At 48.1% G+C, this 13,889-nt stretch overlaps 1 protein-coding gene across 1 annotated transcript in view; it reads left to right on the top strand.

Annotated features, from left to right (window-relative positions):
- Positions 1-13,889, top strand: part of LOC122369482 (coagulation factor X-like) — a 94,630-nt gene that overhangs the window by 43,852 nt on the left and 36,889 nt on the right. The window contains exons 4-7 of the mRNA XM_043344274.1: positions 1,419-1,570; positions 2,928-3,100; positions 4,571-4,761; positions 5,982-6,116. Of these exons, the coding sequence (XP_043200209.1) occupies positions 1,419-1,570; positions 2,928-3,100; positions 4,571-4,761; positions 5,982-6,116 (651 nt within the window). The remainder of the gene's footprint in view (positions 1-1,418; positions 1,571-2,927; positions 3,101-4,570; positions 4,762-5,981; positions 6,117-13,889) is intronic.

Below are 13,889 nucleotides of genomic sequence, written 5' to 3'. Positions count from 1 at the left end.
CTCCTCGGTGCGTTTTTAATGCGCTCACGCTCTGTTTGTTGTGGTCGCCTGCCGCTGACGGCAGCTCGCGTTCCTCTCCGCTAACACCACCATTCATCTCCCGGCGGTTGTGTTTGTGTTTGTGCGCTGGGCGGTGTTTGTGTTTGTGCGCTGGGTGAGGACTGAGGAGTGAGGCGGCGCGAGTTCCTGTTTACACGTGCTGAGGGATGGGGATGACTGAGATGGAACAGGGACCAGCCCGGGTGGGACTGGGATGGGTCTAGCTAGATCAGCCCAGATCACACAGAAAAATATTAACACTGTTAGCGGTGTAATTGCACAGTACATATCTGAGCACTTGAGGAAAGTTAATTTAGTCCCTTCCCCGCTTAAATTACTCGCGCTTCTAAATGAACACCAGGAAGAAGGTAATAGAACACTGTTAGGAGGGTTGGGTGTTTTGCTACATGTAGTAAAACACCCAACCCTCCTAACAGTGTTCTATTACCTTCTTCCTGGTGCTCATTTAGAAGCGCAAGTAATTTAACCGGGGAAGGGACTAAATTAACTTTCCTCAAGTGCTCAGATATGTACTGTGCAATTACACCGCTAACGGTGTCAATATTTTTCTGTGTGATGGAACTGAGAATGGAAATGACTGAACTGAAACGAGAGTAGATTGGGATGGGGGTGGAAAAGGAATGACTGAATGCCTGAATTTAAGAGAGTTAAGCGTTGTGAGGAAAATAATCATGATGATTATGAGCATATTTGATTGACCGAATCCTCAATATAATCTGAATAAAATGGCAAATTAGCAAAATTCGGGTATATTCGATCACAGATCTTTGTCAACCCACAAAGATGTTTGGGTTGACAAAGATCTGTGATCAAATATACCCGAATTTTGCTAATTTGCCATTTTATTCAGATTATATTGAGGATTCGGTCAATCAAATATGCTCATAAACATCATGAATGCCTGAAGTTTGAACATCTCCCAGCATTGCGTGACCTCCCTCTCTTTCGTCTCTGATCATCCTCCCTCTCTCCCTCTCTCTCTCTCTCTCTCTCTCTCTCTCTCTCTCTCTCTCTCTCTCTCTCTCTGTCTCTCTCTCTCTCTCTCTCTGTCTCTCTCTCTCTCTGTCTCTCTCTCTCTGTCTCTCTCTCTGTCTGTCTCTCTGTCTCTCTCTCTCTCTCTCTCTCTCTCTCTGTCTCTCTCTCTCTCTCTCTCTCTCTCTCTCTCTCTCTCTCTCTCTCTCTCTCTCTCTCTCTCTCTCTCTCTCTCTCTCTCCCTCTGACCCACAATTTCTCCCGTCTCTGACCTCCCCTTTCTCTCGTTCTTAACCTCCCTCACTCCCATCTCTGACCTTCTATCTCTTTCTCCAAGTCTGACCTCCTCCTTCCACTCTCTGACCTCCTCTCCCTCTCTCCGGCAGCACACGCGGCCCTGTGGAGCCGCCGCTATCTGTCAGCGCCTCCACACCCGCTCCCAGCGACCCTCTAAGGCGCGCCACTTCAACTGGGTCTACTTCACACCGTGGTCCGGGTGGAGCCCCTGCTCCCGACGCTGCGTCACCCGGCGGACCAGGTCAGAACTGCAGCTTACGGTGACCGCCGCTAGGCGGCGTCGGTGTCCAAGATGTCAGTAGTGGATACTTTGAGGTCTGTTGAGATTGGCTGATATCTAAATTGTGTACTGTATCGACAATATTGCCTAATTTTCTGGTGCATTTTTTTTCTTCAAAATACAATGAAAAATATTAATCATGAGCAGCACAACAAACAAATTGGTTTGATTGATTGACCTGTAGAAGAGGTTTAATTTGGTTCATTCATAGGAATCCCTTAACCCTATTCCTGGCGGGGGGCCTCAGGAGCCCCCCCTGAGGTTTTTTGGTTATTTCTCCCAAACGCGTTGAGCTAGAAAGCTCAAATTTTCTGACTTTTCCTAAAAGGCTTCTACGCAACATGTCTGAAAATTTTGAGTTGATCTGACCTCAGGTCAGGTCACCAGAGGCGGTTTGGTGACCCTACCTCAGAAAAGTTTGCAATCACGCCAGAGCTAGAATTTTTGACCGATCAATTTCTTCTCTTCAGGGTTTAGTTAGGGTACCAGTATGTGCAATTTGTATATCTCGGAATTTTGATATCGGTGACCTAAGGTCAGGTCAGTTTCGCGACCTCCCCATTATAAGTCAATGGGGGAAAAATCAACTCCCTGTTTTTACCACTAAAACGGGTCGGAATGGCCCCATATACCATACATGACTTCATATACGATCAACCTTCACTACCTTGAGGTCTATTTTGCTGTTGGGCAGCTGTGAGGTCATGTGACGTCATCAAAGGTCACCAAAGGTTTTTGGCCAATAACTCCGTACAGGAACAAGATACAGACGCGTGGATGGTCTCATTGTGTTCAGCTCGTCAAGACGCATCGAATGATATACATGATGACCTCGAGGCCACGTGACCTGAGGTCAACCTTTGACCTTGACCTTTCGAGGTCAACATATTTATCATTCGATGCGGATTGACGAGAGGATCACGATGATGCCCTTAGTTTGTTCCTATCTTGACTAATTCGAAAGTTATTCGAGAAAAACTCTCTCCATATCTAGCGCCGCCATTTTGACTTTTTCGACCCCTGTGACGTCATCTTTGACCTGAGCTGAAAATGACCTTTGTAAAAATTGTAGATCTTGACCGTGCGTATCCGATGCCGTTTACCGTTTGTCGCTGCGATGTGTAGTTTTTGAGATCTGAAGGGGGGGCCGAATCGGCCCCCCCCCCGCCAGTTTCTTGTCCCGGCGGAGCCCGCCAGGAATAGGGTTAACGCTGGAAATAGCGCCTGAAGGCTAAGCACATCTAACAGAGCTGGCAACAGCATGTCTCGCCCTCATCATTTGAACGTACCAATGACTGAGCCGTGTCTATTACTGCAGGAAGTGTCAGTACCCGCAGTTTTGCGGCGCGGCGCGTGTCAAGGATACTACCTCCTGCTCAGTGTCAGGGGTCAGGTGTCACCGCCGCAGGCAGCGCAAGCGGAGTCGCAAGGAGTTCTACAAACAGAGGACCACGCAGAGACCGGCCGAGGCGCGGCTGGTCACCAGCGGAGGTCAGCGAGGGAGAGGGAGACTAAATGAGGGAAGCTGGAAACATTGCCCCAAGTTATTATTCTAGAATAATAGAGACGACGAATCACAAGGGCCGAAAGTCATTGCAGGTTAGCTTTCCAGGTCACAAACCACTGGATATCCGTCTACATAAAACGTGACGGTATGCATAAAATATAACAGCTATAATGTAATCAACCTAGGCTGTATGCTGCTTCACTTTAGCTTTCTTGACGGTATCTTAACCCGCGCCCGGCTGGGGGTCCTGGATTTCCACGCCCTGCTGGGGGGGGGGGGGGTGTTTGAACACCCCCCCTTCTAACTCGGCTCCTGGGCCACGTAGCGAAACGCGGAAGGCGGCGTTCGAAAGAGCGTCAAAAATAATGACGAAATCACTTCGGTCAATTTTTTGGTCAGGTCAAAGGTCAGGTCACCAGAGGTCATTAAAGGCAAAATTTCGCCGATTTCCAGGTCGAATGTCGACAATTTCCAAGAAGCCAACGCATAACTCGGGAACCAATAGAGCTACAGCGCCGCGGAAAAGCGCATTCGATAGCCCTATTAACGCCCTTTCTGAGTAATTTTCTCAGATTTGACCTAACGTCAACGGTTTTGCCTGCAGGGGGCAAAAACTGCAAAAATAGACGATTTTTTTTGGAAACAGTTTTTCTGCAATAACTTTTGACCCAAGCCTTGTACGAGCTTACTTTTACCGGCATCGTGTTCCTCTCGTCAAGACGCATCGAATGAACTATAACTTGACCTTGAAAGGTCAACTTGAAAATTTGACCTCAGGTCAAGGTCATGACCTGACCGGAAAGGGTCATGTTGCATATCAGTCGATCCGTATCGTCGAGCGGAACACATCTAAGGCGTTTTCATCGCTCTAGCATGCCTCTATCAAAAGTTATTTGCGAAAAACTGTTAGATACCATTCGTGACCTAAGATGACCTCAGGGCATAAACAGGGGTCACGGACACCATTTTCATGTTCAGTGTGTCTAAACCACTTGTAATTCAGTGTTTGGGAGTGTTTATAATGTCATTCGTCCAAAAGAGGCGCATTTCAATTTTCTCCCATTGACTTATAATGGGGAGGTCGCAAAATTGACCTGACCCTAGGTCATCGATATCAAAATTCTGAGATATGCATTTTGTACATGCTATTGCTCTTAGCAATCGCTGAAAGTTTCAAAGCGATCGGTCACTCGGTGTAGCTATGACAGACATTGAAACTTTTTATGTGGTGAGGTCACTTCAAGTGACCTGGTGACCTGACCTTGAATGACCTTGGTCTGAAATTTTCACAACATGTGTAGAATTGATGTAGGATATGGTGTACCAAAAACGGCGGCGCTCCGCGCCGCCGTTTTTGAGATATTCGCGAAAAACCACAAGGGGGGGGTGTTCAAACACCCCCCCCCAGCAGGGCGCGGGTTAAAACACTTCACTATTTTTCTGCCGCCCACCAGATGTCACCAGTAACAGCAGCACCAACAGCAGCATCAGCAGCAGCACTAAGATCAGCTCCAAGGTGGCCGCCGCGGGCACGTGCGGTGTCGGCGGCGGCAGCTCCGTCCGCCGGCTACTGCGGGTGGTGGGCGGACGGAGGTCCAGTCGAGGCGCCTGGCCCTGGCAGGCGGTCATCTTCAACCAGTTCATGGTGAGAGTCGGTAGAGACGTGCTGACTGGCTGAGGTGTCGGGCAGTTTGATCATACCACCCCTGAACAGAATAGATTCAGTTTTAGGGAGCGGAGAGTTCTTCCGTCAAATGCTGATCCCATGACGTTCAAGGTTTGATGGAATTGCCTCTGAGGCTCGTATCCTTCGAAAGCTCCGAACTCTCTGAACTCTGAGAATATCTTTGATATCTTGGAACGCCGACTTCCCGAGCTCTTTCCTTTCAGTAGCCTCTGTCTCTGACCTGAAAAGCTAACCTGCGATGACTTTCAAATTTTGACGCATTGTGATCGCTTGCCTCCGAATTCCTGCACCCTCACTGACCCCTGCCCTGAGTGCCAGCTCCTCTCCCTCAAGAGCTTTTCTGCGGGCCGCGGGGGTACCCTGGTGCACCCCCATTGGGTGCTGATTACCACCAACTAACCCCTGCGTTCCTCCCCACCAGGAACCGTTCTGCGGGGGTACCCTTGTCCACCCCCAGTGGGTGCTGACGGCCGCCCACTGACCTCTGCACCCAGTGACCCCTGACCTCCTCTCCCTTAGGAGCCGTTCTGCGGGGGTACCCTGGTCCACCCCCAGTGGGTGCTGACGGCCGCCCACTGACCTCTGCATCCACTGACCCCCGCGTTCCTCCCCACCAGGAGCCGTTCTGCGGGGGAACCCTGGTTCACCCGCAGTGGGTGCTGACGGCAGCCCACTGACCCCTTCTCTCCCTTCCCTCAGGAGCCGTTCTGCGGAGGAACCCTAGTCCACCCCCAGTGGGTGCTGACGTCCGCCCACTGACCCCTGCACCCACTGACCCCTGACCTCCTCTCCCCTCAGGAGCCGTTCTGCGGAGGAACCCTAGTCCACCCCCAGTGGGTGCTGACGTCCGCCCACTGACCCCTGCACCCAGTGACCCCTGACCTCCTCTCCCCTCAGGAGCCGTTCTGCGGAGGAACCCTAGTCCACCCCCAGTGGGTGCTGACGGCAGCCCACTGACCCCTTCCCTTCTCTTCCTCAGGAGCCGTTCTGCGGGGGTACCCTAGTCCACCCCCAGTGGGTGCTGACGGCCGCTCACTGAACCCTGCACCCTCACTGACCCCTGACCTCCTCTCCCTCAGGAGCCGTTCTGCGGGGGAACCCTTGTCCACCCCCAGTGGGTGCTGACGGCCGCCCACTGACCCCTGCACCCACTGACCCCTGACCTCTTCTCCCTACAGGAGCCGTTCTGCGGGGGCACCCTAGTCCACCCTCAGTGGGTGCTGACGGCCGCTCACTGCCTGCGTCGTCTGCTCTACATTCGACTCGGGGAGTACGACCTCACCCGGCCAGAGAACAGCGAGAGGGGATTCAAGGTCAGCAGAGGGAGTAGAGTTAGAGCACAAAAAGTCGTCTGGGGAAGGCTGGTGTTTTAGAGTTCTAGTTACCTATCCTTAGCTTTCGCTCTAGTGATGGACTTTTCGTCTCCAGTAACTGACGTAACTTCCAGCCTTAGACTGCAAAGGACTCTCCAAGGCTCCTGACTGTAGCTCCGACGTCAACGATCCCTAATCTCAGTCAACCTTGATCGCCAAAAAACTTTGAACGTCAGAGATCCTATCATGAAGCACCGAACCGTCAGGAAGGTGGAACCTTTAGCGACCCTCACTTGACAAAGAGACATCAGATCCCTAAGCGTCAGTCAACTGCGACCATCAGACACCTTGACCGTCAGTTGCTCTGACCTTAAGATACCCATCACATGATCAAAGCAGGGTTGTATACGACTCAATCAATAGCAATCAATTCAATCACGACAAATTTGGGAAACCAATCAAATCAATCAAGTCAGAGCAGTTTTCGGGAATTGATTCAATCGACTCAAACGCGACAATGAAAGGAATCAATCAACTCAATCAAACGACTCAAACCAAGACACGTGGTGCACTCCAGAAGTTTTGAGACTTTTTCAGTAGAGACAGTTGTCTGTTTCAGAGAAGCATGAAACTTGTATGACTCTCGAAATGGAACCTCCCGAGTCCAATGCACCTGCTTTAGCCTCCTGTCACTGCCTGAAGCCCTGCTGATAGGCCTTCAAAGTGAAGGTGCCCAGGGCCTCTGTCACAGCCTCACTCATCTCCTCCACATCCTCTGAAAGACGGCCCCTGAGCTTCCCTGTCAGTCTGCGGAACATCCAGAAGCCACGGGGGCCAGCTCAGGACAGTGGGAAGGGTTACGGACGGTTTTGACGCACATCTGTGTCAGATTGTTCGTCTCCATGGTGGACTTGTGGGTGTGTGTGCCGTCCTGGTGCAGGAGCCCCTGGCCAGAGTTGAAGAGTTCCGACCTCTTGCGGCGAAATCTCTTTCTCAACTCCCTCAGAACCTTCACGAATCATTCCTTGTTGACCATCTGGCCGTGTAGGGGACCCAGGTTATGAAGTTTTTGCCTTTTTCTTCTAAGTAAGGGACTAATTTGAGCTTCCCAGTGGACCTGTGTTCCATATTACTATGGAAAAATTCAAAATCAAAACACATCGTCATTTCGATTTTGCCCTGTATTCTTACTTCAAATGAAAGCGATTGACACCTCGTTGAACAAAATCGGACGATATTTAGATGTCGCGCTCATGACCGCCATAGCACTCTAAGAGTGAGAAGGCCGAGCAGGCGGCCTTGGTCCGCTTAGGAACCTGGCTGCGGTGAAGCTGGACGACGCGAAGGAGGTACTGGCGCTGTTCCTCATCCTTAACAGCGCCAGCGAACTGCTTGATGAGGGCGATCCCGCGCTCGGCGCTGTCATTCACCACCTTCAGGGCCCTGATCAGGGTTGTATACGACTCAATCAATAGCAATCAATTCAATCACGACAAATTTGGGAAACCAATCAAATCAATCAAGTCAGAGCAGTTTTCGGGAATTGATTCAATCGACTCAAACGCGACAATGAAAGGAATCAATCAACTCAATCAAACGACTCAAACCAAGACATACATTAGGTTTTTTGCCCCACCAACTTGGAAAAGTGTCCATAGCAGTCTGGTGTACCTACCTACCTACCTACCTACCTACCTACAGAAGAAACATAAAAATATTGTCATTTAAAATTATAAATTGCCATGGCATTCAACCTTTCTATGTAATAAGGAAGGATACCTAGTGATGGACAGGTGGATCATGATATTGAGGTTCAATGGGTAGAATTGGAGCAGAAGTGTCATTTATTGGGTGCAAAATGGCCCAGTAGTTGACTCGCCCCTTAACCCAAATCACCACCTTTCACCTAAAAGTTGTCAATTTAATTTTGGCCATATTCCAACTCCATTTACACTCAATATCAGATACTGCAGTTGAAAGTTGGCTGCTCGGATTTTGGCAGTGTTCGTGATTTGGCCATTTACCCTACATCATGTCTATTTTAATGGATAATATGCATCAATAACATATTAACCATAGGGAAATAGAAATAAATATCTTACCTGCATCATGCATGTGACGGTTTCGGTTAGACAGAGACTGACGGGCAGCCTGAAAAATCATTCCACACAATGTGCATTTGAGACATGGGATGTTGTCAGATTGGGAAGGAAGGGATTTGAAGCATTTGACGGTCCACGATTCTGGACGTGGCATGTCAATGTTAGGTACAGCCCTCAGCAGACTGCGTGGTAGGTATTCTTTTTTCGACAAAACCGATAATAGCTCAAAGGCTATGCTATCAGTCGGTCGGAACTCACTGCAAATAGATGCGCCATGCTCTACTCCTTCGAATGGGTTTATCACTTAACAAAGTATACGCCTTGTGTGACAGCAAAATGCAAAAGTTTGTTTTAGGGGCAAATATAAACTTTTGGATTTTGTTGCCAAACTTGATGGAAAATGAACACGATGATAATGTCAATCTAAGGTGCGGAGTCTCGCGCGTCTTGCTGTTACGATTTTTGAGTAACCGATAGCATAGTATTCGCGTTGTTCTCGGTTTTGTCGAAAAAAGAATACCTACCACGCAGTTTGCAGAGGGCTGTACCTATGTGAAGAATTCAAAACATTTTATTGCAATACAATTTGAGACTGTTAGGACTGGGGGATAGGGATGAGGATTAATTAAAAGGAAATGGAGAGGACAGGGACTCTGGGAAAACGGCACGGCGCGACTGCGAAACAACGAAAACGTTTGGTTTTGCCAATAAGTATGCTAAGCTTTTATAAATCCTTATTCTACTTCTTTTGACTTTGCGGTAAGATGACGTCATTGATTATCATGTAGTATGGTAGATCATCATACACACCTATCCGTGCTTCTATCCTCAGGACGCTGAAATCCGTCTCCTCCACGCCACAACCCTCCTCCGGGCTGGACAGGCAACTTTATCTCATGCGGGCTGCTCCCTGGGAGCGGCACCGCTGCTCCTGAGGGAGCGCACCCCGTAGCCGGGTGCAGTGAGTGCCTTGGGGCTGGGTGGCCTGTCCTCTGGACAGGCTCAGCCCCGGCGACTCACTAGGGTGCCTGCCCAGACCAATGTCTCCCCCTAAATCCTATCATCCTTCCGGCTCTGCAATGGTCTTGTCAGACCGAAAGGGCCTAACCCAACAAAACAAACAAACAAAGATCATCATAAAATAAATCGGTTGTACAGCACCAATTTCGTTTTAATTATTATTTCATTTGAAATAAAACACTTAATAATATTCGGTAAAATATTTTAAGGAAAATGAAATATATTAAATATGTTATGCTTAGGCTCTCAGGAGAAAAGGATCAACAAACGTTCTGCTGCAAATTAAACAATGCAGCAAAGTAGCTATCAATTGTACGTAAACGTAATCAGCGAGACGAAAACGGCGCTTTTGTTTCAGTTATTTTTGTAGGGGTTTCAGATATTTATAGAGTTCAGTGGGTTGTTTCTGAGGAGATGTGGAGATGTGAATTATTGATTAATCACACTTTATTAGTATATAGGGCCTTGCACTTTATCATCTGGATTTTAAAAAAAAGTTTCCTGCTGAGTGCAGAAAGGAAGGTAGGTGCATCGCCAGGCTCTATCACCAGGATTGGAGCAGTTCAGTTATTGCAGTTGCAATAACTGAGTTATTGCAGTTGAAAGTCAACGTTGGCTGCTCATGTTGTTTAGGCCCTCTTCTTTATTTGGCCATCTACCTCATATTGCAGTTGTGATGACAAGCAGTTTTCAGTGTAGTTTTGTGATCTTTGGTGTCATCAATTGGTGTCATTATTTTTTGTCAACTAAAACTTATTTGAACTTTCCATTCAATCGACTCAATCATACGAGTCACTCTAATTTTCGGGAATCAAATCAGTCAACCAGTCGCTAAAGTCAAACGAGTCAGTCAACCAGTCATCTCGAAAAGTCAATCGACTCAATCCAATCAACTCAAAATACGCGTTGAAACAAATCAATCAATTCAATCGACTTGATTGGTATACAACCCTGGCCCTGATGCGGTTCTTCAGTGCCTCGTCCTTGATCAGGTTCTGGGGATGATCTTCCCGATCCGCCAGCAGCTCGAACAACCGTTTGCTGCGACTAGTGACGAAATTGCTCAGGGTAGTGGTGTTATCCACACGCAATCCTTTCCCATCGAGCCGCTTCAGCGCCTTCTTGGACGCAGGCTTCACCAGGTTCTCCAGCATCTGCTTCTTCTCCAAATCCTCGACTCTGTCGTCGAAGAAAGCCAACGCGATGAGGTCTTCTGAAAGATACCAGAAATGGCGGGTTAGGGCCTTGGTAGCCTGTGCGCTGACTTCCTCGTCGGGATAATCGTTGAGGGCCTGCAGGAGCTCCAGATCGTTCTTCGGGGCGTACTCCGGAATCAGCGCCTCGTGGGAGTGCTTGACGTACAAGAGGCTCACGAACAGTGCCACTTGACGGAGGCATTGTTGAACGCGAGCTGGCAGCTCAAGTTGGTCGATGAAGAGCGTCATCTTGACGGCGTAGATGGCTTTGGCCATCCATCTAGCTTGATGATAGGCACCAGGAGCTCGAAACCGGACCTGTCCCTCACTTCCCCCGAGGAACACGAGGCACAGACGGAGAAGCTCCCCGTAGTCCTCGCGTGGGTTGCTTCCGTCATGGAGAACCTTTCGCAGGAACGCAATCATCTGCACGCGGAGCAGCTCAAGCCAATACTTTGAGATACTACGAGTGTTAGCTTCATTCTTCATGAAACTAGCATACAGAAAAGTTTCAAAAGAGCGCGACATCTAAATATTGTTCAATCGAGCTGGGTTTTTGCACACATCATGGATATATGGCAAGGTTATGGGGCGACATCGAAATGTCGGCCAATGCTGAAGTTGGGGAAAATGGAACACCCTACTGCGCTGTCTGTCTTTATTGGGTCGGAAGGAATCAGTGCATGTTTTCATTGGACCTTCTGTCTCTTGGTCTCATGATGGTAAAATTACAGGGATGCGGAGCCGTGGAAATTTCAGACGGCTCCGGCTCCGGCTCCGGCTCCGGAGAAAAAAATCGGCTCCGGCTCCGGCTCCGGCTCCGGGTGAAATGTTATGGCGGCTCCGGCTCCGGCTCCAGCTCCGAGTAAAATGGTCCGGCTCCGGCGGCTCCGGCTCCGACTCAGTACATCCCCTATGCAATCAAACGGGTGGAAGAAAAATTGGATTGGTTATACGCGTTACTCTTTGCCATGACCGGCTCACCGCGTCCCCGCGCAAACGCACCTCGGAGACTGGAAAGAACTGGCAGAACAAAGGACTAGGAAGCGATGGCATTGGAAAAGCAGTCGCCGCGAATCGGAGTTCACTGAGCCATCGTAAGCTGACACCCGTCTCGACTGCATTGGGGGTGGGAGTGGGGGTGGGGGTGGGGGGTGGGAAGAGACGGTGCTGGGAGTCTCAGTCCACTGCACTGGCTTGAAAACAATGGCCGTCACCTGATGACCGGTCCTCATGTTCTGGGGATGCAGTAGACGTGGGGGGAGGGGGAAGCAGACAGGAAGTTGATTGCATAGGTACTGGGAATATTCGGCTTTTTTCATTCACTTGATGGCCCATGACGTAAGTACCATATGTTTTACTGCCTTGTACTGTCAAACCGAACTAGGTCAATTATTTTTTTCCTCTTTAAAAAATAAAAAGGAGCCGGAGTCGCCCCCTTTTTTGGCGGCTCCGGCTCCGGCTCCGGCTCCGGGCTATATTGTTTCACGGCTCCGGCTCCGGCTCCGGCTCCGGGCAAAATATGCCGGCTCCGGCGGCTCCGGCTCCGACTCCGGCTCCGGCTCCGCATCCCTGGGTAAAAATGCATCAAACTTTCGTCTCAAGTCACTTGAGTCAATTTGCTATGTTTCTCGGGCATTTTTTGCCAAGCTAATCCCAAAATTTTATTGCACAGCGACCCTCCAAGTTGTCTTCACATGAACAACCTGACTGTGCTCTACACTGGTCACTGTGACAAGCCGCGTGCGACTTGCCATGTTCAGGGTGACACCGTTGCCGTCTTTTGCAACGCAGAAAAACGAAATTACGCAAGTACGTTTATAACAACTGTGGTAAGGACTTGTGAGAACAAGTATTTAGCACTGTTCATATGGATTTTACGAGGCCAGTCTCAAAACTTCTGGAGTGGACGACGTACATTAGGTTTTTTGCCCCACCAACTTGGAAAAGTGTCCATAGCAGTCCGGTGTACCTACCTACCTACCTACCTACCTACCTACCTACAGAAGAAACATAAAAATATTGTCATTTAAAATTATAAATTGCCATGCCAATTGCCATTCAAAGTTTCTTTGTAATAAGGAAGGATACCTAGTGATGGACAGGTGGATCATGATATTGAGGTTCAATGGGTAGAACGATAGGCGGCGGCCGCGGCCATAACGGCCGGAGCGACACCAGCGCCACCATCGGCGGCTCGTCGGAACTATCGCAACGGATCGCACGTTAATTCAAATTGTTTAGTAACGATACGTTATGCGTCAACGAAACCTTCACTGAAAATTTAAGAAAAATGCATTTCATATTATAGCTTAATTTCATGATACATCTCGCGATGTAAATAGGTATTTTAATGGATAATTTGATTAGTAAATAATTGCATCACTTCAATTAACTAATAATATCATTGCACATATTTCGCATTCGATAAATGCCCCACCGGAATATGAAAGCCCACAAAGTAAGCTTTCTAAAAATGTGTATTAGTCACAAGTCAGTGATGGCTTATGCTACTTTTGACGCGATTGTTTTCGTTATCGGTCGGTATAACATACACTTTTACTATATTTCAATGCGTACAACTCAGTCAAATTTGAATATTACGTTAATGCCCCAGTAGATAATTAAACATCAATTAATTGCCGTTCGAATGATGTTACGCATGCCTCAATGGTGCCTACCCTAAGCTACTTTTTTCTCGTGTCTTGATAAGCAAGCACTAGGCAAAAATTGTGGTATCACCATAATTAACTAATAAAATTAATAAATAAATGACACCTTCGATAAATGCCCCACCAGAATACGAAAGCCCACAAAGTAAGCTTTCTAAAAATGCATATTAGTCACAAGTCAGTGATGGCTTATGCTACTTTTGACGCGATTGTTTTCGTTATCGGTCGATATAACATACACTTTTACTATATTTCAATGCTTACAACTCATTCAAATTTGAATATTACGTTAATGCCCCAGTAGATAATCAAACAGCAATTAATTGCTGTTCGAATGATGGTACCCATACCCCCATTGCGCCTAGCCTAAGCTGCTTTTACCCCGTGTCTTCATTGCCAATCACTGGGTGCAATAGCGGTCTCTGGCCTTATCCGGGCAAAAATGATTTTTAAGGTGAGGGGACAAACGCTAAAGCTATTTCTTTCAAATGTGGCTACTTAAGCGTTTCAAATGAGAGTAAAATTGGAGAACTTCACTTACCTGAACATAATTTACTTGATCTTAAAAATTGACTACCTAATCAAAGTATCAGTAGGTATGATCCAAACATTTAGTAGGTACCTTGGCATGGCGGCGATGGGAGATACCTGTCAGGGTGCGGGCCAGTTATTTTCATGTTCAATCTCTTCATATTGACGCAATCAACGTCGCGTAAATGTAGAATGTATATTCTTCGCAAGTAGCATATCAATACATTTATCACAAATATAATGCAGTCACAT

Source organism: Amphibalanus amphitrite, unplaced genomic scaffold (genome assembly GCF_019059575.1).
Source record: "Amphibalanus amphitrite isolate SeventyFive unplaced genomic scaffold, NRLGWU_Aamphi_draft 001041F_arrow, whole genome shotgun sequence".
Taxonomy (NCBI): domain Eukaryota; kingdom Metazoa; phylum Arthropoda; class Thecostraca; order Balanomorpha; family Balanidae; genus Amphibalanus; species Amphibalanus amphitrite.
Note: the sequence above shows the minus strand (reverse complement) of the source record. Positions and strands in the feature narration are given on the sequence as shown.